The 27,434-nt window shown below is 48.1% G+C and overlaps 3 protein-coding genes across 9 annotated transcripts; 1 reads left to right on the forward strand and 2 right to left on the reverse strand.

Moving 5' to 3' along the window:
- Window positions 1-1,608: 1,608 nt before the first annotated feature.
- On the reverse strand, window positions 1,609-9,451 carry CD300H (CD300H molecule). The gene is given in 3 exon segments (XM_074343625.1): window positions 1,609-5,707; window positions 5,709-5,962; window positions 9,222-9,451. Coding segments are annotated over 2 exon segments (297 nt in total). The 5' UTR covers window positions 5,813-5,962; window positions 9,222-9,451; the 3' UTR covers window positions 1,609-5,514.
- Window positions 9,452-12,443: 2,992 nt separating this feature from the next.
- LOC105065812 (CMRF35-like molecule 5) lies at window positions 12,444-18,989 on the forward strand. 2 transcript variants are annotated; one of them, XR_012499637.1, is made up of 4 exons: window positions 12,444-12,598; window positions 15,936-16,265; window positions 17,619-18,153; window positions 18,514-18,989. XR_012499637.1 is itself a non-coding variant. In XM_045513411.2 (3 exons), the coding sequence occupies exons 1-3, from the start codon at window positions 12,544-12,546 to the stop codon at window positions 17,813-17,815; spliced, it is 582 nt and encodes a 193-aa protein (XP_045369367.2). In that variant the 5' UTR covers window positions 12,444-12,543; the 3' UTR covers window positions 17,816-18,178. The 2 variants fall into 2 exon arrangements, 1 of the variants encoding a protein (XP_045369367.2); XM_045513411.2 differs by lacking the exon at window positions 18,514-18,989 and having other exon boundaries at window positions 17,619-18,178.
- Window positions 18,990-20,739: 1,750 nt separating this feature from the next.
- LOC105065811 (CMRF35-like molecule 5) lies at window positions 20,740-26,615 on the reverse strand. Of its 6 annotated transcripts, none has more exons than XM_074343627.1 (4): window positions 26,450-26,615; window positions 25,497-25,826; window positions 24,003-24,093; window positions 20,740-21,745 (listed from the first exon to the last, which is right to left on the reverse strand). In XM_074343627.1, the coding sequence occupies exons 1-4, from the start codon at window positions 26,502-26,504 to the stop codon at window positions 21,568-21,570; spliced, it is 654 nt and encodes a 217-aa protein (XP_074199728.1). In that variant the 5' UTR covers window positions 26,505-26,615; the 3' UTR covers window positions 20,740-21,567. The 6 variants fall into 6 exon arrangements, with proteins under 6 accessions (XP_074199728.1, XP_074199730.1, XP_074199727.1 ...); XM_074343629.1 differs by having other exon boundaries at window positions 24,003-24,051; window positions 26,450-26,613; XM_074343626.1 differs by having other exon boundaries at window positions 24,003-24,099; window positions 26,450-26,609.
- Between the last annotated feature and the right edge of the window lie 819 nt (window positions 26,616-27,434).

Consider the following 27,434-nt stretch of genomic DNA (forward strand, 5'->3'; position numbering starts at 1 on the left):
AGATCCCTCCCGACAGAGGCTGGACCTCAAGGAAAGGCTCCAGTCCCTTGGAAAAGGAGATTTGGTCTTGAGTGAGGTAGATTTGAGCTCAGGTTTGGACTCCTGTTTCAGGTAGGAGTAGGGTGCTTTGCAAGAACAGAAATCACAGACAGAAAAATAAGGTGGGTCCTCTAAGAATGCACTACCCAAGGAGGGGGCCTAAGAGCGCTGAGTGCAGAGACTTAAGGGTACTGGAGTACGCAAGAGATGAGACCCTCGGGAATGCAGAGATGCCCGGCTGGCTTGGCTGAGTGAGCAGCTTTGGGTGCTCCCAGTCCAGCAGGGGATTCTCAGGCTGGGGTGTTTGCTTCCTGGTTCTGGAGCTGGAGCAATTCTGAGCCTGCAGGTAATTTTAGGAGACCCAGGTGTGGAACTGAGAAGGCAGATAGGCGGGGGGGTGGGGGCTCCTCTCCTGTACAGTCAGTTCTCCATGGTTCCTCAACCAGCAAGCCCGCTGACTGACACGGGACTCGGACACGGGAGAGTCTCCCAACAAGGTAAACTGCATCTCTACCCACTTCTCAGAGAGAAAGAGGCTCTATTTTATGGAGACAGTGTTTTTGACGTTGGATTAGAGGAAACAACACAGTGGGGGAGAGGGCTTATGAGGGTCCTCACTGCCCTGGCTCCTTCTTGACCCAGCCGCTGCCTTTGCCCAGACCTTCCACTTCCGCTCCCTCACCTGCCTGATGCTGTCATCCGAGAGGCCATCCCTGGCTTCTGTCACCCCGTCCTCTGAACTCTGGTTTGTTTTTCTCCATCACGCTTATTATAAACCAGTATTATTTCTTTATTTTCTGAAAACCCCTGTTAGAATATAAAGCCCATGTTTTGGCGATGGCTCTACCCCTGACACCTAGAAACACGCCTGGCACTTACTAGGCTCTTTGTGAGTATTCGAAGAATGAATAAAGGAATAAAGAAATCCTAAGTTGAGAATCCACACCTGGGAGAAAAAGTACTCAGGTGAGTAAGATCACAGAAAAGCAGCCCCCTTACCTCAGGGTCCCCTGGCCAGACGTGCTGTGCCTGGCGTTCTCTCCTAGGGAGTTAGGAGTTCTGGGGGCTTTAGTGGAAGGCTCTCCCCCGTCCTCCCCAGCCAAGCACCAGACACATACATTATATACACACTTTTGTGTATGTGATATATTTCATTACAATTTTTAGTTTTTAAAATAAGTCTCTAGCAATAAGGTAAAAAGAGATATAAGGTTCAAGGTCAGAAGTTCCTTCCTCTCTAGTCTGAGTGGCTGTGTCTCTGGACAGGTTGTCGATGGGCGAGGGGAGAGGCAGATTGTCTGGGTCAGGCTGACTCTTTTTTCCCCACCAGTTGCTCACTGAGGCCTGTTGACCCAGAGGACAGCACTGAGCATGCCCAGGAACAGGGGCACCTTCAGGAGGACGAGGAGCAGGAAGTGGACACTGCTGAGCAGGGACCTGTGGGGGACATGGTGACTGGCCCAGACTCCGCCCCCTCCCCATCTCTCTTTGTGCCCAGGTCCCGTGGCCTCAAAGTCAGTATCGACATCACCCCTGGTTGGTACCAAGGCCAGAGCACCCCGTGCTGAGGGCCACAGACTACTGAACTCGAGTGTCAGGACCCAGCAGACAGGTGCAGGAGGATGTGGTGGTGAGGAACAGAGAGGAGGAGAGATGTAGGGACCCTGGCCCCAGAAACAGCTTTCTGAACCCACGTGCTGATCTATCAGCCATCAGCACTCCCAGGAACTCAGCTCTCGCTGGGACCAACTTCAAGGATGAAATGTCCTCTTAGAACCACTCCTCAGTCAAATTAATGTCTTCACTCATGCTTAAGTACCTTCATGGGAGCAGCTCTTCTGCTTAAATGGTTCGACAATCTCAGTTCCATGGAGTGACCTCTCCAAGCTCACCTTTCACCTCCTGGGTCCCAGGACCTGCCCTCATTCCAGCTCCTCACAAATGCTGTGTCCTCTCCTCACACTGAGCCTTTGTTTAATCTCCCCACCAACCCTCTTCCTGGCTTGCAGCCTAAGGGTTCAGCAGATGCCCTTCCAGGTCCTCTCCAAGATTACTTCCCTCCTGGCACGTATCCTGGTCCCCTGCCCTGTATCCTCTTTGCCCACTTGAGCTGCTCACAGCTGCGGACAGTCTTGGACCCGCCTGTGGTTTCCCACCTCAAGCTCCTGCATCCTTTGCCCGAGGGCTATCTCTAGCTTTCAGGGCAGGGTTGGGGGCACATGGCTGACTGAGCAAAGTAGGCCAGACATGCCACAGAATTCACGCCCCAACTAATGACCTTCTGCCTGGACACTCTTTCTCCAGATTCTTGTTTGATGGGCTCTCCCACTTCCTTCAGATCTCTGCTTAAATGACACTTTGTTTGAGAAGCCTTCTGTCATCACTCTGTGTGAAATTAGCAACCCCGCAGTCTCCTCCCACCACGAGGACGGATGTGTGTGGATCACAACCTCAGCTTCCTCCCGCCGCAGTGGGACAGTTCCAAGGAATGTTCTACACTGTCTCTCTGAGGGTGGCCAGTGGGACTGAGGCCGGCTGCTACAACTCTCTCATTCATGTCCACTCCATTGTCTTTCCCCATTTCCCTCTCCCTCACCATATGTCCTGGGATCACCCCTCTGCAACTAATTGCACCTAAATCCTTGTCTTAGGACCTGGTTTTGAGAAAACCCAAACTAAGACAAGTTTCTTTGTTTTTTGTTTTCACTCAGCATCAAAATAGCCTTCTTCATGCTCCATCATCTTCCCATGCACCCTCACCCTGTCCTTAGACACCTGCTTAATTTTCCTCCATAGTAATTACCATTAACTGACATTTCCTCTATCTATCTACCTGTCCAACTATCTACCTACCTATCCATCTACCACCTTTATCTGTCATCTATCTATCCATCCTGTCACATCTCTCCATCTCTACCAACGGTCATCTGTCTATTCCTATGTATGTATCTATTATTCATCCACCCATTTATCCATATCTATCTATCCATTTATCTATCTATCTATCATCTGTCTTATCCATTTTGCCCCTGTTTACATCTACCCATTTGAGAGAAACTTCCTTGAGAGCAAACCTTGCCTTTTTTTTTCACTGCCATATTCCCAAGCCTTTGGATATGTTCCCAGCACACAGCAAGTAAATTAAATATTTGTTGAGTGGTGACTAACCAAGGAAATCTGTGTCCAGGAAGCCCTACCCTAGGGAAGAAGCCATCCAGATGGTAGAAGACCCTGGGACACGTGCACCTTACCCTTGGTGTTGGCTGAGAGGTCCAGGTGTCCTTGCTGCTGGAGGTTGTTGCCGAGGGGTGGGGGGGAACAGTGAAAGGTGAAGAACAGAGATCCAGTGCCCTCTCTCCAACCGGCTACCTGTCACCTGCATGGATCTGACTTCATGAAGCAGAGGGAACTCAGGGAAGGGGCTGGACAGATGTTCTAGGACCATCGTCCCCCCATAGTCAGACCCAGGCTTGACCAATGTGCAGGAGACTCTCCCTCTGCTCTGCAGCCGGGTGGACACTTTTTAAACCAGGACCGGAGAATCATCGCCTTCTGCCAGTAAGCATTTCAGTGTTCCTCATCTCGCTGAAAACAGGAGTGCGTGAAGGCCAGCACAGGAGTTAGGTCCCAGCCCCCAGCCAGTGCGTCCACATACCACCCCCACCCGACTTTGTCTACCCCCACAGAAGACTGTGGAGCTTGCTTCAGGGGAGTTTGAAAGCAGGGATGCCTCACATGGCTGATGGCTAGAGAGCACCACCAGCCCCAAACAGGGAAGGTAGGTGGAATCTGCCTTCTGGAAAGTGGGACCCCCTTGGCACACCCAGATCCTCAGACATTGGCAGCTTAACCTGCATTCCCTCAGGCAGGAGACTGGAGAATAGGCACTGGCTCAGTGGCCAACCAGGAAGAAGGACATAGTACAGAGACACCTAGGGACCCGGAGGAAAACAGCCGAGTGTCTCGGCAGTCACCTGAAGGTGAGGCGCCTCCCCCAGCACCCCCCATAAGCCCCTCCCTCAGCTCCAAGCTCAGGGCCAGTCTCAGATTCTTCTTTCCTTCTTCACAGTTTTATAAATTTAATAATCCATAAAGCAAGTATGGCCACATTCTGAAATGCACATAGACAAGACCTTCTGAGGAACACCTCATGAAACATGAAAAAGAGGAACCAACACAAAGGAAAAAACGAAACTCAGAGGAAGCTGAGACAATGCAGGAAGCAGAAGAATAAAAAAGAATATCCTTAGATCGATAAGGGGTGATACAGCGCCTATGCAACAAGAACAAGCTGAAAGAGAGAAAAGAAGGAAGAAAGGAAAAGAGAGAGAGGGAGAGAGAAAGAAAGAAAGAAAGAAAGAAAGAAAGAAAGAAAGAAAGAAAGAAAGAAAGAAAGAAAGAAAGAAAGAAAGAAAGAAAGAAAGAAAGAAAGAAAGAAGATAGAAAAGAAAGAAGATAGAAAAGAAAGAAATAAAGAAAAGATAGAAAGAGAGAGAGAAAGAGAGAAAGAAAGAAGGAAGGAAGGAAGGAAGGAAGGAAAGAAAGAAAGGCTTATAAAAAGATTAAGAAACAGAATTCAAAAAGAAAAATGCTGCGTTAGAGGTCCCCCACCACCACTTCTGCCTTGTTGGGTCCAGGGGTTTTGAGGCTCCCTCCTGCCTGACCAAGAGTCCAGAGAGGGAAGGTGCAGAAGTCAGAGAGGATGCCAGACAGACAGACAGAGACATAAACTGAGGCCAGACAGAGGGCTGAGGGCCCCCTCTTGGGCTTTCCCACAAAGCCCCTCTGGCCCACAGCCCAGTGGCCAGGGCCTCCGGAAAATGCAAGAAATGGGTTTTCCCCGGGGCTAGCACAGACGTCAGGGGCTGAGGAAAGGCCCAGGGGGAAGGGCTGGGGCTGCAGCTTGGATTTCTGGAGCAGGGATCAGGCCATCAGAGGGGTGAGGCTAGCAGTCTGGGTCACCTCTGAGCCTGGACCATCTCAGGGTTCCTCTCCTGACCCTGGGTGAGACTTGGGGCCCTGGCTCTGGAGAGGCCTAAATCCTGAGAGCTCAAGTCAAGGGGGAGTGAGAAGGGAACCCCTTGGTTGGACCCTCCATCCCCACACATAAAGCCCTGTGAGGACAGGGAGGTGGCAAGAGCCTCTCAGTCCTGATGGAGCTGATGATACAGGGCCCTCCCCAACTCTGCCAGCCTCCCAATCCCTGAGGTCCAGAGTGTCAGGACCTAGGGCGGTGGTAGGGACCTGGAAGTCACACACACTCTACTCACACCCTCACACTCTTCCACACTCACTCTTCCACACCTGACACACACACACTTCCCACACACTCACATTTACATGACACACTTGGTCTTGAATCTCTGATGCACAAACACCAGCTCAGTTCTTCTCTCCTGGATTGAAATTTCCTTGGATGCTCTGCAGAGATGAGCTCAGATTCCTTCATCGCTGGCACCAGAGAAAAGGAGGGTCTTACCCGGGGAAACAATCACCTGAACCTTGGAAAAAGGGTTCGGGCAGGAAGCCAAGGAGTCCTTCCTGCAGGATCATTGTAACCTCACACCTGTATTTTCCTGCATCGGCTGCAGTGAGGTTCTCCAAGGTCACGGTGAAGGTGAGGTCCCCAGGATGGTCCACGATGGACACTTGGCCGCACCTCACCTCTTCTTTGGCCTCTGGCCTGCACAATCCGGTGCCAAAGTAGCAAGCATGGCTGTCGGCCACAGTGTTTGTAAAAGGCCTTATATTCCTTCTTGTACCAACACTGCATGCTCCGGGATCCCCTCACGGTGCCTGTCACGTTGTGGGGGCCACTCAGAGTCAAAAAGCGTGGGAAACACGATCAGTCTTGTCTTCACCCTGAAGAAATTGAGCCAGAGGAGCCTTGGGTGTCAGGTCCTCTGGAAGCCCGGAGGTCACCCTGAAGCCAGAGGAAGGAAGGGTCAGGAGCCAGGGAGGTAGGAGCTGTCTGCAGACCCCAGGGGGAGAGCTAAGGAGCCATCTGGTGTGGATTATGAGGCTTAAGAGGCCACACCCAGCCTGTGTGAGCTCAGCCAGCTTGGAATGTGAGGGGGAGAAGACTGTGGTGGCCCCAGATAGGTTCTGGGTCCCCAGAATTGTCAGTCCTGTGAGGGGACACCTGTCCCCATCAAACACCAAGAACTGAATGAAGCCACTGAGTGTACTCTGAATAAATAGATGAATGGATGGATGGATGGATGGATGGATGGATAAATGGATGGATGAATGGACTAGGAAATAGAAAATAAGAATGGGAAGCAGGAGAAACTGGGTGAAGCGCAGTACAGGGGGCTAGGATGAAGCCTCCAGCTTCTGGTTACGCCCTCTTCTCAAATGCTCATCCATGGGCCCCAGGCTCGTAACCCCTGTTGGTATAGATGGAGCCTCTGCTCACAGGTCTGGGTCACACAGGACACAGGCCATGGGATAAAAAGAGGCCACTTAGGAAGGGGCTTTTCTTGGCCATGATCCAAGGACAGCCACACTTTGATTTCCCTCCTGGGATAGAATCCTGTAGCAACACTTGCCATCACCCTATGTCTTGGGGGGCTCCCTGCTCCACGCTGATGACCCACCAGAGGTTCCTTCCCTCCCCAACTCCTCAGCAGCTCCCCACTAGCCTTGGCATGCCTGGGGCTTCATCTCCAGGCCCTCTGCCACCTCCAAGATTACGACATTGTCCTCCCTCCTCCAGTCACTCTGGAGGCCCTGGTTCCAAATAACTAGGACCCAGCTCCCTAAACTCTCTGCTTCCTGCCTGGAGAGTCACGCTGGCTCCAGACACCCAAGGCGTCATCAGTGCTCCACGGAACAGCTGCTGTCTGATCTGCTTTTGACAGAAAGGCGGTTAACCCAGGGCAAGGGGCTGTTGAGAAATGGTTTTGGCAAAATACTAAACTTTTGAAAAAGAACTGGGTATGCAATCTATCTACTTATCGCCCATCTCTATGTCTGTCCATTTGTCCAACCATCCATCCTTCCATCCCTCCCTTTCCCTTTCCCTCTCCCTCCATCCACCCATTCAGCCATCCAGGCAATCCTGTCATCCACAGATTGTGAGGCTTTTGCTATTTTTCACCCTAAAATCAAAATAAAAACCATACTTTTTGCTTCTTCATTTTGAACGTCTTGCATTTTTTCACTTTACTTCCCAGCAAGTTAAAGTGGCCTGTTTTCTACATCAGAGTGCTGTCTGCCTCTCCCATCAACAGTCCCTAAAGCAGTGGTTCCCAATCAAGGGTGAACCCACAAACCCAAGGTCAACGGACCTTCAACAAAGGAAGCAAGGCTATACAATGGGGAAAAGACAGTCTCTTTGGTGAGTAGTGCTGGGAAAGCTGGACAGCCGCATGTAAAGCAGTGAAGCTAGAACCATACACAAAAATAAACTCAAGTGGCCAAAAGACTTAACCATAAGACAGAACACCATAAATCTAGAAGAAAACATAGGCAAAACATTCTCTGACATAAATCTTGGCAATGTTTGCCTAGGTCAGTCTACCAAGACAATAGATATAAAAGCAAAAATAAACAAATGGGACTTAATTAAACTTTTAAGATTTTTCACAGCAAAGGAAACCATAAACAGAACGAAAAGATAACCTATGGACTGGGAGAAAACATTTGCAAACGATGTGACTAACAAAGGCTTAACTTCCAACCAAGAGTGATATTGCGTGTCGGGGGAGATCTGGCAAAGTTTGGAAACATTTTTGATGGTCTCAGTTGAGGTGGGGAGTTGCTACTGGCATGGAGTGAGTAGAGACCAGGGATGCTGTTAAACATCCTACAGCGCGCGGATCAGCCCCCCACCACACAGAGCGGTCCAGCCCCCATGTCAGCAGTGCTGAGGTTGAGGAACCTTGCTGGAGGGGGCAAAAGGCCTCAACCTGAAGACCTCCAGACTCAGGCTTGGGCCTCTAGGGAGCAGGGGCAGCGGCCCTGAGCCCTCTCTGTGCAATCGTTGCTGTTCTCGGCTCAGGCTCTGGGGGCGCTATTCTCTCCGTTTCTGGGGGCGGGGCGGGGCCCGGTGAAGCGAGGCACACGGGGGGCTTCAGAGCTGGACTTGGACTCAGCAGGCTCTTTCAGTTGCGGAAGCCCCACCCTTTAAGATCTGGGAACCACTTCCTCTGGATCGAAAACATCGTGAGAGACCCTGGGAGGGACACTCAGAGCCCCCCTCTCCTCTGATGCTCTGCCAGACCCTGACCCTGAGCTAGCATGGCCACCTCCCCCAGCCCACCCTAGCCCACCCCTACATCAAGCTCCTTGTCCCACCAGAGCCTCAAAAAGAAATGTTCAATTTCTCCTTCCACCATCATTTATGGAAATTCTCAGACCAGGACTGATGACAAGTTCCCAGCAGTGTCACATTCCAGGGGTCCACAGTGCAGAGCCCCAGGAATCAGACAGGGGCAGGCCACTCCCACCCCCACACCCTCCACCGGCCAGACATAGGCTTCCACGTGGAGATGCATCAGTGCCTGGAGATGCATAAATGGATATTCACAGGGGGACTTAGTAGTAGTATATTGTATTGCATTATAAAGTATAATGTACTATAATACATTGTATTATAAAGATGTGAGATACACACACACACACACACACACACACACACACACACACACACACAGAGGAATACTACTCAGCCATAAAAAATGAAAAATGAAATAATGCCATTGCAGCAATATGGATGGACCTAGAGATGATCATAGTAAGTAAGTCAGACAGAGAAAGACAAATATCATATGATATCATTTACATGTGAAATCTAAAAAAATGTTACAAATGAACTTATTTACAAAACGAAGAGACTCACAGACATAGAAAACAAACTTACAGTTACCAAAGGAGAAAGGCAGGGGGAGGGGTAACTTCTCCTCATCTCTCTGGTGTATCAAGATGCTATTCCTGATTTTAAAAATGATGGTAATAATGACTCAAGTGGCCAAATTTACTTAGGGCTTAGAACGGCTCACTCTGTGGGAAACATTTTACATTTCGCCCTCATCCCACCCCAATGAGGAAATACTGTGAGCTGGGGTTTTTACACAGACACCTCATCCCCTTTTTCCTTATGCCTTTAGTTCTCCTCCTCCCATCGCCACCCTTTCTGCCAGCGCATACTTCCCTACACCCAGCACAGCCCCGCTCACCTGGAACCCAGAGAAGCAGCAGAGCTGACAGCAGCTACATGGCCCCGACTCCCTGGGGGATGCCCTCAGCTACAGCTCGTCCTGAGGCTGGAAATTTCTCATCCAGGGTTTGCTCACCCAGCTCCTTCTTCTGCTTTTCTCGGCAATTTTCTGCTTCCTTTGTCAGCCTCTTGGTGCTTTTCTCACAGATGGTGAGAAAATGAGGGAAGCTGGGGCCCCAGTGCATCATGTCATCTGTTGGTAATGATGCTGAAAATTTGCTGAAGTTCATCCTCATCAAACATAGTTGAATTGGCGATTCCTGTTTCCGTTCCCAGTGAAGATAATGCCCTTCCCATCCCTTACCCACAATCAGCAGGCTCACCCCCCCTTCTCTAAATCACAGCATAGCCCAGACAGCCACGCCAGGCTCGGTTAATTTCTATCAAGATTTCCAAGCAAGTCTTCCCCTCTGTAAATAGCCCATTTCTGTGGCTGCCGTGAGTAGTCCCATGTGGCCAGACATGACTAGGCCCTCTCTGGATGAGGCCAGCTGTTGGCAGGGCCCAGTGCAAAGTGAAAATGCCTTATTCTAGAATTATTAAGAATTTCAAGATGGTGGCCACAGAGCATTAAGACCAACCACGGGACCCTTCTAAGTAGCCGGTGCAACCACACAGGGTGCAGCCCCGTGAAGCCGGCTGTCAAGGCTCTTGGTGGTACTGATCAAGGGCCACATGGAGTCCAGGGAGGCTGCCAAAGACCGCGTGGAGGGAGGTTAGTCGGACATGAGGTTGAAGAGAAATTCAGAGTGAAGCGAGGACCGTGAAAGGTCTTGAGCGGAGGAGTGGCGTCCCACGCACATTTTCAAAGCATTGTTCCTCCTGTCGGATGGAGAACAGACTGTTCAGATGAGGAAGGGGACTAATGTGAGGACTGGGAGACCAGGGAGTCTCCAAAAGTCCAACAGTCGTGGTGACTTGCACTCAGCCAAGAGCAGGGAGTGCATAGGGAGGGATCAGAGCCTGGAGATGGGCATTTTGAAGGAAGAGCAACAGGACATCCTACCAGATCAGTACAGCAGATGAGCAGAAGAGAGGGGTCAGGGGTTAAAGCCTGAGTAGAAGAATGGAATTGCAATGAACTGAAGTGGGAAAGGCTGGTTTGGGGACAAAGATCAGAGTTTGATTTAAATTTTAAGATGTTTGTTAATCATCTGTCATGGACCAAACATCTGTGTCTCCTCGCAACCCCAGTTCGTATGTTGAAGCCCTAAGCCCCTAGCTACGTGACAGGATTTGGAGATGAGTCCCCAGGAAGGTAAATAGGGTTAAATGAGGTCATGAGGATGGGGCCCTGGTCTGATAGGATGGGTGGCCTTATAAGAAGGGAAAGATTTCTCACTCTCTGTCTAAGAAAACAAAGAAGAAAGACAAAAGCAGGATTTAGTTCATTTGAAAACAGAAAAGCAGTAAAAGCGTGAATAAACCCGAGGACTGACTTTCCAGGGCGTGGAGGAAAATGAGGGAGAAATACAACAGAGGAATTAAAACGGAGAATAGTCCCAGATAAAGAGAAAATTAAGGGAATTGCAGGAGAGCATTTTACAAAAGTCTTCTTGTAAACTGAGTAATTTTCTAGGAACTTATAAATGAACTAAGCTTACTGCAGAAGAAATAGAAATGTTTTCTTAAAATACTATGGAAAAATTTGAGAACTTACTCTTTCTGGTCCTGACTTCAACCCCCAAATGATGGACAAAGCCCAGTGATTTCACAGGTGAATCCTTCCAAAGCATTTGAGAACAGATGCTTCCAACACTACGGAAGCCGTTCCTGGGCATCTAAAAGGAGGGGACGCCAACATTTTTTGGTGAAATTGGCATAATACTGATACTCAAACCTGACCAAGGTAACACACAAGAAAAAGAAAATATAGTCCAACCTCATTTCCAGATATCGATGCAAATAAAACTCTTCAATAAAACATTAGAAGATAAACTTGGTGTGGATCATCAGCATTATTTTCCCTCCCCTGAGACACTGTGGACTTTCAACTGCTAATAAATAAAAATGCCGTCAATTTGTGTGTGTCTCCCTGGAAAAGGCCGACTTACTCACCTCTTTGGTTTGTTTGTTTGAAGTGGTTTGTTTGATTCTCTTTGCTGAGTAAAACAAACCCAGCTCTGTCTCCAAGGACCTCGCTGCAGCACCCCTAGATGGGGCCTTTGTGGCCATGTTGTCTTAAGTGACCTGCCCAGCATCCTCCAACCACAGCCACAGGACAAGGAGCTGAAACATTCAGAGCTCTGTTGAATTTCTTGGACTTTATTTTAAAAGAATAAGAGCCACTGAAGGAGGGTGATTGTTGTTGTTTAAAGATCATTCTGCCTAGAGTATTGAGGAACGGACTAGATTTGGGCAAAACTGGAAGCAGAGATAATACTAGTGTGCAGATGTACTAACACAGATGAAATAACAAGGGTAGCTTGGACTTGGGTAATTCCAGTGGGTACTGAGAGAAGGGAACACCTTTAAGAGATGTCTGGGAAGCACCCACTAGAGGAATTACTGAATGATTAACCTTGGGGCACGTGGGAGAAGGCTGGGAGGATGACATGTGGATTTCTGGCCTGGGCATTCCCCTTGAACACATTGCTCCAAACAAGGATGACAAGCAGGCCTTTGAGCAGTTACAGAGAATTGTCACCTATGCAGGTTTGAGGAGGTGTATCTTGGGTCACAGCTAAGATTGCCAGATTTAGAAGGAAAAAAAAAAGCCAGCAGGAGTAGAGAGGGAAAGAAAACAAACACCAAGAAAACTCTGGGAATTACCACCTCCCCCCATCACTTTTTTCCTTCCCAGCCCTCTTGTTTTGCTCATCCTGAGCTCTGAAGGTCCCGTCTTGAGTTTTCAAGTCATTGGATGTGGGCTGCTGGGTTTGCACCCAGGCAGGGGGATCTAGAGGAAACAGAACCAGAAAATTCCCATCTGGACTGGTCTGACTCCTTATGGTTTCCTTCCCCAATCCTCCAGCGACCGTTCATTTAGCAGAATCCTTGGCTGCTCCGACTAGGCACGGATCATCTGTCTTTCCCATAATGCGCATAGGTCTTGACACATCTCCTGTCACCTAGTGCAAGTCCAACCTCACCAAGAATGACACCCTTTTCTCCTAATATGTAAAATGCAGAAGTAGGTGTAGACAATGGGAAGTGAATCAGAGATAAATGCAAAGCAGATTCAAGTGGCTTCACTTGAACCTTGAAGGAGGCTCAGGGTGTTCACCTCCAACTTTGGCATCAAGTCCTTGAAGGGTATTGAGCGCGTGTGATCACCAGAGATGGGAGGCAGGACCACGTGGCTGCTCCCGGCTCTGCTCCTTCTCTTCCACCCAGGTGAGCGGGGCTGGGCTTCAGGAACTGGAGTGACTCAGGCTGGGCAGGAGACAGAGAGGGTCTGTCCTGCGGGAACAGGGCAGGGAACAGGGCAGGGAAAATTCACTCCTCCAGACACTTATTCATTATACAAAAATCAGGGTTTTGCTACCTCACAGGTTCTACGTTAGGTGCTGGGAAACAACCAAGAAGCAAAACCAAACCAAAACATCCCCCGTCTAGGACAGTGCTTCTCAACCCTGGCTGTTCTACACAAACAGATCCAAGAATGAAAGAATGAACTAAGGAAGGGATCCACCCCTGATGATCACAGATGCTCAGGCTCCAGCTCAGATCTGCTTGGTCAAGGTGGGGCTCAGGCATCTGGATCGTTTAAAAGCCTCCACCACTGGTCTTGCCTTCCTCTAAAGAGCTCAGAGGACCGGGAGGCAGACAGGCAGTGAAGCCAGTGGGGGACAGGCTCTCTGGAGTGTCGCGCAGCCCCACACATCAACCTGCCTGAGTTTTTGCCCTGGACAAGCCAAAGACCTGCCCATGGTCCAAAGTAGTAAGCACAATAGTGGATACACATCGGCGGCGGGGTGGGGGCTGGGTGTCACGGTGGAGGAGAGACCAGAGATGAGAAGGTGTCTAGTTCTGGGCTCGATGTCAAGTCCCTGAGGGGCAGCTGGTCCTTGATGCTCAGAGAAGACAGACTCTAGGGAAGTAGGACCATATGGCTCTGCAACTTCTCATTCTCCCAGGGGAGCCCCTGAGGAACGGGAACCACAGGGCTCGGGGCATGGTGCAAGGAGAGTCTCTTCAGGGAAGGAGGTTGTCATGGGAAATAAAATGACCCCATTTATTCATCCATTGACTTACTCAACATCTATATAGGAAACAAAACTCTGATGGGAAGATTTGCATGTGGAAAATCACTCGGGAAACTTGCATGTTATTATTAGCTTAATCTGGAAATTAATCCGGGTAAAGAGACATACATGTGTATAAGTTAGCTTGAAGTGCCGTAGCAGAACACCATAGACTGGAGTGGCTTAAACAGTAGAAATTTCTCATCTCACAGCGCTCAAGGTTGGGAAGTCCAAGATCAAGGCGCTAGCCTATGCGGCTCCTGATGAGGGCTCTCTTCTCGGCTCTCATTTCCAAGGACGATTATCAGTGTCTGCATTCTATTTCGTTGTATAATTATTCTCCTAGTTGATGGAAGTTAGCCTTGTTTCTTTTATTTTTTGTATGGTAAATAATTATGTAACAAATCTTTGTGCAAACCTTTTTGTTAAATTGTATGATTCCACTTATAAGAAAGGTCCAGAAAGGCAAATCCACAGAGACAGAAGGTAGATTAGAGGTTGCCGAAAGCTTCAGGGAAGAGTGAAGTGGGGCAGTGACTGTGAATGGGCACACGGCTTCTTTTTTTTTTCAGTGGAGGTACTGGGGATTGAACTCAGGACCTCATGCATGCTAAGCATGCACCCTACCACTGAGTTACTCCCTTACCCCCAGTAGGGCTTCTTTTTGAGGTGATGAAAACGCCCTGGAATTGGATAGAGCTGATGGTTGCACAACTTTGTGAATATCCTAAAAACTACCGAAAGATAAACTTTCAAAGAGTAAAATTTATGATATTTAAATTATATATCAATTTTAAAAGTGGGCAAAAAAAGTAAATTCTTAGCCTTAAACACGCTTTAGTTAATTTTAGAAAGGAAGAAAATTATCATAGTATTTAACTTAGCAAATTGGAAAAAGATAGCAAGTGATAATTGCAAGGAATAAAATTATACATATGAGATATTAATAATTTCAAAATAAAAACAGTAGCATTTAGTAACTAAATCTCAAAATGGTTTAATACAGGAAAAAGGAAGGAGGAAGAGGAACGGGAGCAAAAACAGTGAAGGAAGATATCTCCTCGCACATGTAATCAATTAAATCAAATGGCGAGTGTAATGAAAATATGTCATTATAATAGTATGATAAAATTAATTATAAAAGGGTACTTTATTTTTTTTAACCTGGTTGTTTTGATTTTTTTTATTAGAGAATTCCAGCTTTTAAAAAAGCAATTTGTGAGAAGATATATGTCAAAAATAACCTGTAGGTAAGTAGAGAAAAAAAGGTCTAATACAGTTAGTAATAATTCCAAGGATAAAAGGGTACTTCATTATTAGAGAACTTTGACTACTACATACTCTGTAAAATAGGTAACTTTCTAGGAAAAACAAAACCAAAAAAAAAAAAAAAAATAGAAGTGACCCGAGAACAATTTTAAAAACTTGAATAGGTCAATATTGATAGGAAAAAAGAATCTGCTCCAATAAAGAATTTGCCAGATAGTTTTACAGACAATTTTTTAAGATCCTAAAGAAACAGAAATTCCTTTGCACCATTTACATTCTGATCTCAGAACACCAAAAACTGGAAGTCTGCCAGATCAATTGTGTGAAAGTAGCAGTTCTCTGCTATCAACCGTGACCAAGATGCACAAAGAAAATGACAGAAAAAAACTTCCCGTATGAGGATGGGTCTGAGTTGAGCCCGGACAGAAAGTGAAAGAAAGAAGAAGAAGAACATGTGAGAAAATGCTGCTTTACCCTGATATCTGCCTTACTGCAGAGTTACAGTGTTCAAGACAGGATGGATTGGCATAAAGACAGACAAGTGGATCAGTGGAACAGAATGGGAAATCCATCAATAACTCACAGATTTGCTTTTTGTCAAAGGAACCAAAGCGATTTGTTGGGAAGACGATGAGACCTGTGTGATGTGGACTCCACAGTGTGGGGGCGCCAACTGGCATCCCTGTTTTGGTCGACTTCAGAGGCGTTCCTGCCAGGGTGGTTTACTGTAGAACCACTAGAAGCAATTAGAACCATTAGGAACAGCTTCTCTTAGGAACAGCTGGGTGATGGGGCCTCTTCACCTGGACCTCTGAGGTCATCAGTACAAAATAATCCTCCGTGGAAATGGGTCCTCTGGTCTTTCCTCCCCATCAGACCAGCATAACATAGATGGTTGCATTAAAAACATGGATCGAAATATAAAGACTTACTGGCCATACACAGGGAGAAGGGGTGAACTATAAGAAGCTATTATTAATCAGTGTCAACATTTTGTTTCCTTGAGATCTGTGGTTGTGCTTTTATAGGATTTTCATGGTAGCTTGACCCAGTGGAAGTTTGAAGGACAAAAGATCTTTATGTGTAAGGTATATTTCTTCCTTCACTGTTACTCAACTCATGAAGCCCTTAGGTTTATTGGAACTCTCTGCAGTGCAGGAGGCTGTGACCCTGCCCTTAGGTGGAAGGTGACAGGTGCATGGATTTGTGTTTTCCAGGTTCAGCTGCCATCACGGGTCCAAAAGCAGTGAGTGGCCTGGAGCGGGACTCGTTGACTGTGCAGTGTCAATACGGCCCTGGGTGGGAGCCCTATGTGAAGTGGTGGTGTCGAGGAGCTGACTGGGACAGCTGCAAGTTCGTTGTTAAAACCACTGGATCAGAGCAGGAGGTGAAGAAGGACCGTGTGTCCATCAGGGACAATCAGAAAAATCGCTCGTTCACTGTGACCATGGAGAAGCTCAGGCTGAACGATGCAGACACTTACTGGTGTGGGATTGAGAGAGCTGGAACTGACCTGGGGGTCCAAGTTGAAGTGACTGTTGACCCAGGTAAGAGTATGTGTACGTGTGGATGTGTCTCCTCAGGGCCTGCTCTGTCCTGGTCCCTGGGGTCCCTCTTTAGTGACTTGACTGTCATGCAGAGGGAACTGTCACATGGAGTGGGTGAGTCCTGAGGTCTCATAGAACCCCCACTGGCCACTTGGGATGGGGAGGGACAGGGCTTCCCTTAGATGCTCTCATGGCTCCCAGGGCCTCCTCTAGGATGAGATCAAGCCCTTTGTGGCACATTATTTTTTCCTCGGCACAGTCAGTGCCTGAGTCTTGCCCAAGGAGATGAAGGTGATGGTCCCAGTTTCAGTCCATGGATCAAAGGGACCCTCTTCCATGGACCCAGAGAACCCAATTCCTGCCAATGCTTTCCTGCCCTTTCTGAAGTTTGGGGCTGGGACTTCATAGCTGCTGTTCCCAGCCTCTGTTCCATATCCAGTTTCAGCGGGGGAAGAGACCCAGCATAGTCATGGTCTCTGTGGTTAATTCTTGAGGTCTGCAAAGGCCTCCAGGGTCAAAGGGCTGTTGAAATCTAGCAAATAGTTCTGTCTGATAATCACGATTTTTCTTCTTATGTTGTTATTGTAGCATGTTACACTTACTGATTTTCTAATGTTCAAACAATTTTGCATTCTGGCATGAACCCAAATTGGTGACAATGGATTATCCTTCTTGTATATCACTGGATTCATGTGATTTTTTGTTCCAGAATTTTGCATTTATGTTCGTGAGTGATATTTGCCCACGATATTTCTTGCATTCACTAGCCTTGTAGGATTGGCATCAAGATTATACTAATTGCATTGAGTGGACTGGGGATTGCATCCCCTTTTCCTTTGTTCCAGTATTTTCTGGTATAAACTAGACATTATTTCTTCCTTAAATGTTTAGTGAATATCTCCATTGAAACTGTATAGGCCTGGCATTTTCTTTGGGGGAAATTTCTAATAATGGATTTGATTCATTAAATAGTTGTAAGATTATTCAGCTTTTTTATTTCTTTTTGTGCTAATTTTAGTATATTGTTTTTCCCAAGAATTTGTTATTCCACCTAAAATTTCAAATTTATTGGCATAAACTTGTTTAGATATCATTTTATCATCCTGTCCTTTTCTTATCTTAGCCTCAAATTATCTTTTTAATAAGTGCAGGGTATATGGTGATGTCCCCCTTTTCATGATTGATGTTGATTATTTAGACCCCTTCTCTTTCTATCACAAATATCTCATGAAGGTTTTTTTTTTTTTTAAAAAAACAATTGCTGGCTTTGTTGATCTCTGTTTTATGTTTATGTTCTACTTCATTAATTTTTGTTCTTTTCTTCATCATTTCCTTCCTTCTACTTTTTCCAAGTGACCACTCACTGTCACTACAGCCCAGGGTGGGAGAACTATGTGAAGTGGTGGTGCCGAGACGCGGATCAGAATAACTGCATCATCCTTGTTCAGGCCACTGGCTCAAAGCAGGGGGAGAACACGAACCGTGTATACATCAACCAGAGCAAACGCATGTTGACCATGACCATGTCTGATGAGAAAAATGGCTTATGAGAAAACCAGTTTTGTTTTTTCTGACTTGTTGCCTAGGCATTTTACAGTACGATAGCCCTACTCACACCCAGAGTCTGGACATTTCGATAAAGACCTGAGCTTAAGATTCCCACCATAAGTTCCCACCTTGGTTTTCCCAGGGCACCTTTTAAAATAACCACTTAGAGTTAAAGCTGCAAAAAAATCAATGACTTCTGCCCCAACACCTTATCAGTAACAGGTGCTTGCTACCTTGCTCTGTATCTCCTGCTGTCTTGTGACCTGGGATGGAGGACTGCCCTTCCTCCTGATCATTGCCACCATCCTCCTCCTGCCTTCCCAATCCAGCTCTGAGACCTGTAAGTAATAAATCTTTTGACTCTACTTCCTTTGTGTGGGTGTATTAAAACTACGCCTCCAACCATATCTGTGTTAAACCCTATCTGACTCCTTAAATAACTTGACCTCTTTGCAGCATCCCCACCCCTCTGCCCAAATTTTCTGCAACTGAATCTCCAGCTGTTTCTCCTATTTCTCTGGTTGCTCTTAGTCTACTTGGAAAGAAACATTCTTCATCTGCTCCTATCTTAAATTTTATCCATTTGTGAGATTTCCATCCTACCTGTCCCTCCTTATTCTATCCATTTCTGTTGGGTGGTCTCATTGCACCCATAATTTTATTTGCCATTAGTATTCTTACATCAGTTTTTCCTTCACAGATTTCCCCGAAGTTTCAGATTAATGTATCAACTGCCTACTCAACCTCATCTATGGGAAGTCTCATTGGTACATTGTCCCATGCAAACCACATTCTTCTTCGCCCTCCCCTTCCAACCGGCTCCTTCTCCTGGGTTCCCAAGTCCAGCAAATGTCATCCCCATTCCCAGATGTCATCCTGCCAGCCTTCTTCTCCCACATGCCGCAAGGTTAATCATTCAGTAATTCCTCTAGTGGGTGCTTCCCAGACATCTCTTAAAGGTGTTCCCTTCTCTCAGTACCCACTGGAATTACCCAAGTCCAGGCTACCCTTGTTATTTCATCTGTGTTAGTACATCTGCACACTAGTATTATCTCTGCTTCCAGTTTTGCCCAAATCTAGTCCATTCCTCAATACTCTAGGCAGAATGATCTTTAAACAACAACAGTCACTGTCCTTCAGCTCTTATTCTTTTAAAATAAAGTTCAAGAATTTCAACAGAGGTCTGAATGTTTCAGTTCCTTGTCCTGTGGCTGTGGTTGGAGGGTGCTGCGCAGGTCACTTAAGACAACATGGCCACAAAGGCCCCATCTAGGGGTGCTGCAGGGAGGTTATTGGAGACAGAGCTGAGCCATCCTTAAGGGGTTTGTATTTCTCAGCAAAGAGAGTCGAACAAAATATATCAAACCAACCAACCACAGAGTTGAGTAAGTTGGCTTTTTTGTCAGCAGTAGACCAGTTAGACAATTCAGTGGGGAAGAGAATATACAATGGTGATGAAAAATATTAAGAAGCTTAAAAATCAGCTCAAGAAAGATGTGGGACAGATTTTGAAAAATTCTGTAAAATTCTATTGAGAGACATAAAGAAACATTTGAAATTCTTTCCCCTCATCACAGAAAAATAGCACATTTTTGATATTGTCCTAAAACTTCCCTATTTCCCCTTGAAGTATTTTGAAAATCATTCCATATCAATACCTATAAATTTTTGCTTTTAATGGTTTCATAGTATTTCATAATTTATATATATCATGATTTAGTTCTTTCCTTCTTGATGGACATTTAAGCTGTTTTCAAGTTTTGTTTTGTTTTTTTGCAACTACATACAATTCTGTAATGCATATTTTTGCATGTGTGACTTGATATACATTTGTGAAGATAGGATAATTTCCTGTAAATAAAATAGCTGGGTTAGAGGTCTGTGCACTTTTCCAATTTAGATGGATGTAAAAATTTCTACCCATGCCTAAATGTGTTAACAAATGCCAAACCCCACCTCAAACACTGGATGTGGTCAATTTTTTATCTTCCCAAGTCTGATTGGTAGATTTGACATGTTGATCAAGCATGACCTGAACTGAACCCGCAGGGAGAGGAAGTTGCTGGAGGAAGGGGGATGAAGTAGAGAGTCGAGAGGAAGGAGCAATGGACTGCAAAACAGAGCCATGAAGCGGGTGATGTTGTGTGTGCTGAGAACCAACAGGATACCTGCCCTCAGGGTGAGGGGGAGGCCAGGCCACAAACCTGCTCCAGCTCCCAGCCCCTCCCAGCTACCTCTCCTCCCCATACTGGTCTTTGGCAAATGCCAACTTTTACTCCAAAGGCAAGTGGTGACTGGCAGAAATATCACAAAGTGGTATTTCAAGCAACACAATATAAAACTGTTTGGAGAAGCAGACTTGGGTCCAGGAAGCAGAGAAAGGAGATTCCACAACTGTATGCTGGCTGTTCCCTAAGAAAAAAGTAAAAATAATTTATAAGTTTAAAATGAACCTAAAATAAAGAGATCTTCAATCTGCAACTGAAAGTCCACAGTGTCCCAGGGAAAGAACTGATACTGATGATGGACACCAAAAATATTCTGAAATTACAGACCTTCAAGCATAACGATAGAATCTAATGGGCTCATATCAGAAAGGATATCAAATCAGAGAGAGCAAGTTGTGCATGTGATGGAAAGACATCACAACCACACTGCATCCCAGGAGACAGTGAAGGAAAATCTACACGTTCAGAGGAAAAGACAGGGAGTTCCACGAATTTTATACTCAGCGTTGCTGTTTTTCAACTATTTGAGCAAGCAACAATCTCATGGCTGCAAGAACTATGAAATACAGCACCCATGAGCCATTTAAAAAGAGAAAAACTACATTGTGATGAAAATTTGCCAACAAACGGAAAAGTTAAATCATGAGAAAACAGAAGCTATGGTGAGCAATGAATAGATTGAAAACTAGAAAAAGAACTAAATGATTATTTTTTAATTTACATATCAAACATTTACAGAATAGAATAAAAATCTCATAAATACAAAAATCCTACACTAACCAAATCAGTACTGGAAAGAGGAGGGAGGGCAAAGTTAGGTAAGATGCAAAAGCCGTCGTCTTTCAGGGCAGGGAAGCAGCGGTTTAAATACGTTGTTAAAAATAAGAAGGTAAAAGGGGGACTTGGGGCCCAAGCATAGTGCAGAGGGAGTTCAAGTGAGGGGCTGCTTGGCTTGGGTGTCAGGGCCCCAGCAGGGAGCAGGGTCTCCCTGCAGACCAGGTCTCCTCCAGCTGTGTCCTAAGCTGTCCTTCCTGGCCTGGGCTGCCCCTGCTTCTCCTGCCCCTGCTCAGTGGTCCCTCTGCTCTAGGGGCCTCCCTCTTTGGTCTTGAAGCTGCCCAGAAGTCAAAGCCCAGAAGAGGGGCTTAAGAGGAAGGGAACAGCTGTCCTTTTCTCTTCATTAAGGAGCTCCTGGTGCCCTCTCCCTTCCTCCACAATGAATCGTCAGAAAGAGCTTAATTCACATCTGAGGAATCTTGGTCTAGGGCTCTTTAGAAGGATGAGGAGCCGTATTCCCAGGCTCATCCCTCCCCAGGCACCCGTAGCTCACAGCTGCTGGTCTGTTCTAACTCAGGTGTCAGACTGATGAATTACCCCTACCGTCCCCCAAATGCATGGGGTTATCTCCCTCGGTACCCCAAATGAGAGCAGCAGTTAAACTGAGTACATGCAAAAGAGGAAAGAAAATGTGGAGCTATTAACAGGAAGGGCTCTGGTGACCAGGAGGGGACGTGAGGCCATGCTCATCTTCAGCCATGCACGTAGGAGGTGAGGGATGGAGCTGGTACCAGGGTTTCCTTCCACAGAAGTGGCAAAAATACATCAGGGCAGGGGTGCCAGAGTCTTCTGTTCACTTGTAGATTCATGTCTCCGCTTGTGGTTGGCACGTGATCAGCGTTTAGTACAGTTTTTCTGTTTCCGTGGGGTCTAGAATTTCAAAACCCATTATTTATTGAAGCCCTGAACCCCATGGAATGCAAAAATTAGTCCGTTACATTGCAGGCGGCTCACAGGCCTGAGATTATCTATGTCCTCCAGGAACTGGGCCCAGGGGAAAGGCATTTTCTTTTGCATTTCTCCTTGTATTTTTTTTTTCCTGTGTTGGAGGCCTCAAGAGAAGGAAGGCCGGAGGCTATACAGAGAAGGGGGACACCAGAGTGAGGCCCAGAGGCCCAAGCATCATAGTTGCAGGTTCCCAGGGACTAGGGGACTGTCTCCTGAAGCAGGGCCACGCTGCCTCTAGAACCACTGTCACTGCTGACCACAGTCATTTCCTGATAAAAATTTCTTATTTTTCTACTTGAGGGTCTTTCTCTTTGGACAAGACGTTGAAGAGCATGGGACTACTGGTTCTCATGGGGCTGACTCTGCCTCCTCCCAGAGCTCCTCTGAGGCCTGCTGACCCAGAGGACAGCACCGAGCATGCCCAGGAGCAGGGGCAGCTTCAGGAAGACCAGGAGCAGGAAGTGGGCGCTGCCCAGCGGGGACCTGTGGGAGGAACAGAGTGATAGGAAATGAGCTGCCACCCAGGCCCCTTCCTCCCATCTTTCCGGGTGCCCAGGTCCTGGATTCCAATAATCTATGTGAGGGCCAGCCTGCGGCCCCAGGCTGACAGTGGCCTGCACTCCCCTAAACCCTCCTTCCATGTTTCTCACTGTTGCTACCCTTGCTGCTCTACTGGGAGGGAAAGGACAGGTGTCCTTATAAGAAGGAGAGGAGATTAGGACATAGACACATACAAAGGGGAAACTACGTGACGCCACAGGGAGAAGACGGCCATCGACATGCTAAGGAGAGAGACCTTAAAAGGAACCAATTCTGCCAACTCCTTGATCGCAGACTCTGGCCTCGAGAATTGTGCAAAAATACATGTCTGTTCTTTAAGCCGCCGGGCCTGTGGTTCTTTGTTATGGCAGCCAAGCTAATACACGAATTGTCTCTTATTCTTCACTAGTCACAGAAATTTGTAGAATAAACTCGTCAATCAAGTACTTAACTCTGTTTGGTACGTTAATTATGTAATATAAGTACCCAGAGGGCAGACGGCTGGATATTTTGTTCATCTTCACATCTCTTCGTATTTCCTAAAACCAGGATAGGAGGAGCGGTGCTCAGTGCTCATTGGTTGGATAAATGAATGGATTATTCATCTCATGCTGATCAAAGACCCTCACTGGTACATACGTATGCCTTTGATTCATACAGTGAGGGCATTTCTTAACTATTACTTATTAAAAGCATTTTGGTAGGAAGAAACTTTCAAAACAGAAAGCAAATGGGAAAGGGGAAGGAAAGGGTTCCTGGGGGTGGGAAGATTGGGGATCTCCCTCTGGGATTCTGCAGGAAGGCCCAGCAATAGAAACAAAGTTGAGGAGGGGAGGGCAGAGCTCAGTGGTACCGTGCGTGCTTAGCGTGAGGTTCTGGGTTCAATCCCCAGTACCTCCTTTAAAACAAAGAAAAAGAAACAAAGTTGAGAGGACCAAGGGGAGAGAAGGGAGGAAGTGAAACAGGCCACTCATCTTCTAGAAAGCCCGTTTAGCTGCAATGGCTGGACAGGGCACTAAGGAGCCTGAGCGAGGCTCTGTTTCTTCCCCTGTGAAATGGGGAAGTGCATATCTACCCATTCCGTGGTGGTCTAGACGGGGGCAAAGAATTAACAGAGTAAAGACAAGAAAGCCCCTCTGTGAGCCGCCAGGTGCTCTAAGGACGCAGGGAAATATGAGCATCGCTGCTCTTGCCGTTAGAGAACTTAGGGAAAACAGCACTTACACAGGCCCTCCCTGCCCTCCCAGGATCTGCCGTGCCGCCCTCATGGGCCGCCTGCCCGTCCAGCTCCCACACTCTGAGTCTCCATCTCTGAGTTCCTCGGGAGGACGCTCCAGGTCTATGTCTCGAGCTGAACGCAGTGCCAGCCACAGAGAGGTTAACTCAGTTAAAATGGGATGGATGGATGGATGGATGAATTTATGAACCAACAAATCTACAAATAGCACTGAGGACCAGGACGAAGGATCAGGGGTCTCCTGTGCAGCCTGAGAGCAAGGCAGAAGAGGCCCTGGCATCTTTCTCCTCTCAAGGGAGCCTGAGGGTCCGGAGACAAGCTCTGGCTGGGACCCGGGACCACAGAGGGTCCCGCCGTCGGAGGAGTGGGCCACCGGGAACAGCACAATCTGAGCTGGCTTACCTGCCGCCGTTGGAGGGGTGGCCTCTGGTGTCTCCCGTGGTGACTGGCGCTGTGAACGTGGTGGTAGTGGAGGTGGTGGTCGGCACTGCACCTGGTGCTTGGCGTACAGACCAGATTACGCACTGCTCGGCCTGCTCACCCGCCCCCAGCCCTGCCCGTGGCTCTGAACCTGGGGGATGGGGGGAGCACGGGCTGCCCTGGCCTGAGGATTCTGGAGCAGGGCCACGGCAAGGGGCCTATAGCCTGGACCTTCACATTTCCCTGGCCTCTAGGAGCCTCAGAGCCTCAGAGGCAGGTGGGGCTGGCACAGGTCCAGGGAGGACACCAAGCAGAACCTGGAAGGTTAGAGGGGCCCAGGGTTGCCCCAGGACACGGGCAGCTGGAGTTCAGCTGAAATTTAGATACTCCAGCTGCTTATGACCAGGCCTCGGCCAATGCCCCTCCCCCCCCCATCCTATGCATCCAGCAAGGAGAGGAACAGGATGGGGGCTTCCCTGGGGGGTAACACACCCAAGATCTGTGACTTCAAAGGTCACGACCAGCCCTGAACAAAAGCATAGGGTTCAGGAAGAGCCTTTACTTGGGGCAAGTTATTAGGCTTCTAAGATGGGGATGCGTATTTCTCAGGAATATTGTCAGGATTCAAGGAGACAATGATCGTGCTGTGCTTTGCAAGTATAACGTGCCTCAAGGGCTCCGGGTGTGGTGGGGGCTCTGTTGGCTGTGTGCCCGCCCCCCTTGCCACAGGTGCCCTGTGAGCTGGTGCCGCCTGCCCAAGGGTCAGCGGAAGGAGAGCCCAACAGATAGACTCATTCGCACCAAGGCACTGAGACCCCTGAGCCAACGTGCCCAGAAGTGTTTGCATTCTAGAAGGACTTAGGAAGAGAACATCCTTAATCCCGTATGTGTAAATGGCTCAGGATGGGATTTCAGCCACCGGAATGCAGCCCTTTGACTGTGGAGGCCTTTACAGACCCCAGGAATTAACCACAGCACCCCCGCTGTGCTGGGTCTCTTTCTCTGGGACTGGATGTGGAACAGGGGGTGGGAACAGGAGCTATGAAGTCCCAGTCCCAAACTTCAGAAGGGGCAGGAACCCCTGGGCACCAAAGCTCCCAGGAAAGCATTGGCAGAAATTGGGGTCTCTGGGTCCATGGAAGAGGGTCCCTTTTGCCCATGGGCTGAAACTGGGACCATCATATTTATCTCCTTGGGCAAGAGACTCAGGCACTGACTGTGCCAAGGGAAAAATAATGTGCCAAGAAGGGCTTGATCCCATCCCGGAGGAGGCCCTGGGAGCCATGAGAGCATCTAAGGGAAGCCCTATCCCTCCCCATCCCAAGTGGCCAGTGGGGGGTCCTATGAGACCTCAGGACTCACCCACCCCCTGCGACAGTTCCCTCTGCATGACAGTTAAGTCACCTAAGATGGACCCCAGGGACCAGGACAGGGCAGGCCCTGAGAAGACACATCCACACATACACATACTCTTACCTGGGTCAACGGTCACTTCAATTTGGACCCCCAGGTCAGTTCCAATTCTCTCAATCCCACACCAGTAAGTGTCTGCATCGTTCAGCCTGAGCTTCTCCATGGTCACAGTGAACGAGCGATTTTTCTGATTGTCCTTGATGGACACATGGTCCTTCTTCACCTCCTGCTCTGATCCAGTGGTTTTAACAAAGAACTTGCAGCAGCCCCAGTCAGCTCCTCGACACCACCACTTCACATAGAGCTCCCACCCAGGGCTGTATTGACACTGCACAGTCAACGAGCCCCGCTCCAGGCCTCTCGCTGCTTTTGGACTCGTGATGGCAGCTGAACCTGGAAAACACAAACCATGCACCTGTCACCTCCCACCCTGAGGGCAGGGCCACAGCCTCCTGCACATGTCTCCACTATTGCACTTACTACTCTGGACCATGGGCAGGTCTTTGGCTCGTCCGGATCAGAAACTCAGGCAGGCCGACATGTGGGGCTGCGCGACACTCCATAGAGCCTGTCCCCCACTGGCTTCACTGCCTGTCTACCTCCCGGTCCTCTGAGCTCTTTAGAGGAAGGCAAGACCAGTGGTGGAGGCTTTAAAACGATCCAGATGCCTGAGCCCCACCTTGACCAAGCGGATCTGAGCTGGAGCCTAAGCATCTGTGATCATCAGGGGTGGATCCCTTCCTTAGTTCATTCTTTCATTCTTGGATCTGTTTGTGTGGAACAGCCAGGGTTGAGAAGCACTGTCCTAGACGGGGGGGTGTTTTGGTTTAGTTTCGCTTCTTGGTTGTTTCCCAGCACCTAACATAGAACCTGTGAGGTAGCAAAACCCTGATTTTTGTATAATGAATAAGTGTCTGGAGGAGTGAATTTTCCCTGCCCTGTTCCCCCAGGACAGACCCTCTCTGTCTCCTGCCCATCCTGAGTCACTCCAGTTCCTGAAGCGCAGCCCCGCTCACCTGGGTGGAGGAGAAGGAGCAGAGCCGGGAGCAGCCACGTGGTCCTGCCTCCCATCTCTGGTGATCACACGCGCTCAGTACCCTTCAAGGACTTGATGCCGAAGCCGGAGGTGAACACCCTGAGCCTCCTTCAAGGCTCAAGTGAAGCCACTTGAGTCTGCTTCGCATTTATCTCTGATTCGCTTCCCGTTGTCTACACCTACTTCTGCATTTTACATATTAGGAGAAAAGGGTGTCATTCTTGGCGAGGTTGGACTTGCACTAGGTGATAGGAGATGTGTCAAGACCTTTGCGCATTATGGGAAAGACAGATGATCCGTGCCTGGGCGAGTTTGCACACGAGGAGCTGAAGGATCTATGCTGAGAGGAGAGGGCAGAGCTGGCAGTGGGAGTGAGGGGAGAGGACCTCCAGAGCAGGGGTCAAGGCAGTGATGGACACAAGGTGGGTCTGTACTTTGGGAAGAACGCAGCGCTCAGGGCTCACACTCAGCCTCCCTGGAGAAACAGCCCCATCCTAACCGTCCGTCCAGGCAGCCCCACCATCGTGCGTCTCACACCACCCTTCCTTCCCTGGGCCATGGTTCCTTCCTGCCCCTGACCCGCTGCCTTGCTTTCTAGACGGCTTCCTCTGAGATCCTGAGTCACTGTGAATCAGAGGCCACAAAGGAGAGATCATAAAGAAGGAAAAGTGCCTTTTCCCTTCATCTCTTTTTGTCCCAGAAGCTTCCTCCCCTACCTCTGCATGTTTCTCCTCCGACTGTGGGCTTTTGGCCACCTCACTGCATGAAACTGCTTATTCTAATGTCCTCCTGAGTGACCTCTCCCCTCTTCCTTCAGATGCTCCCCTCCCTCTGTGTACCCTGCTCCTTCTCCCTGGCCCCTCTGGATTGATTCTTTCTGTCTCTTCTTTTCTATTTCACACTTTCCATATTGGTGAGTTCTGTCCCGCCTTTTCAGAGGTTTTAGTTTAGGGTTGTGTTGTCTT

The sequence above is a fragment of the Camelus bactrianus genome, chromosome 16 (genome assembly GCF_048773025.1).
Source record: "Camelus bactrianus isolate YW-2024 breed Bactrian camel chromosome 16, ASM4877302v1, whole genome shotgun sequence".
In the NCBI taxonomy this organism is placed as follows: Eukaryota; Metazoa; Chordata; class Mammalia; order Artiodactyla; family Camelidae; genus Camelus; species Camelus bactrianus.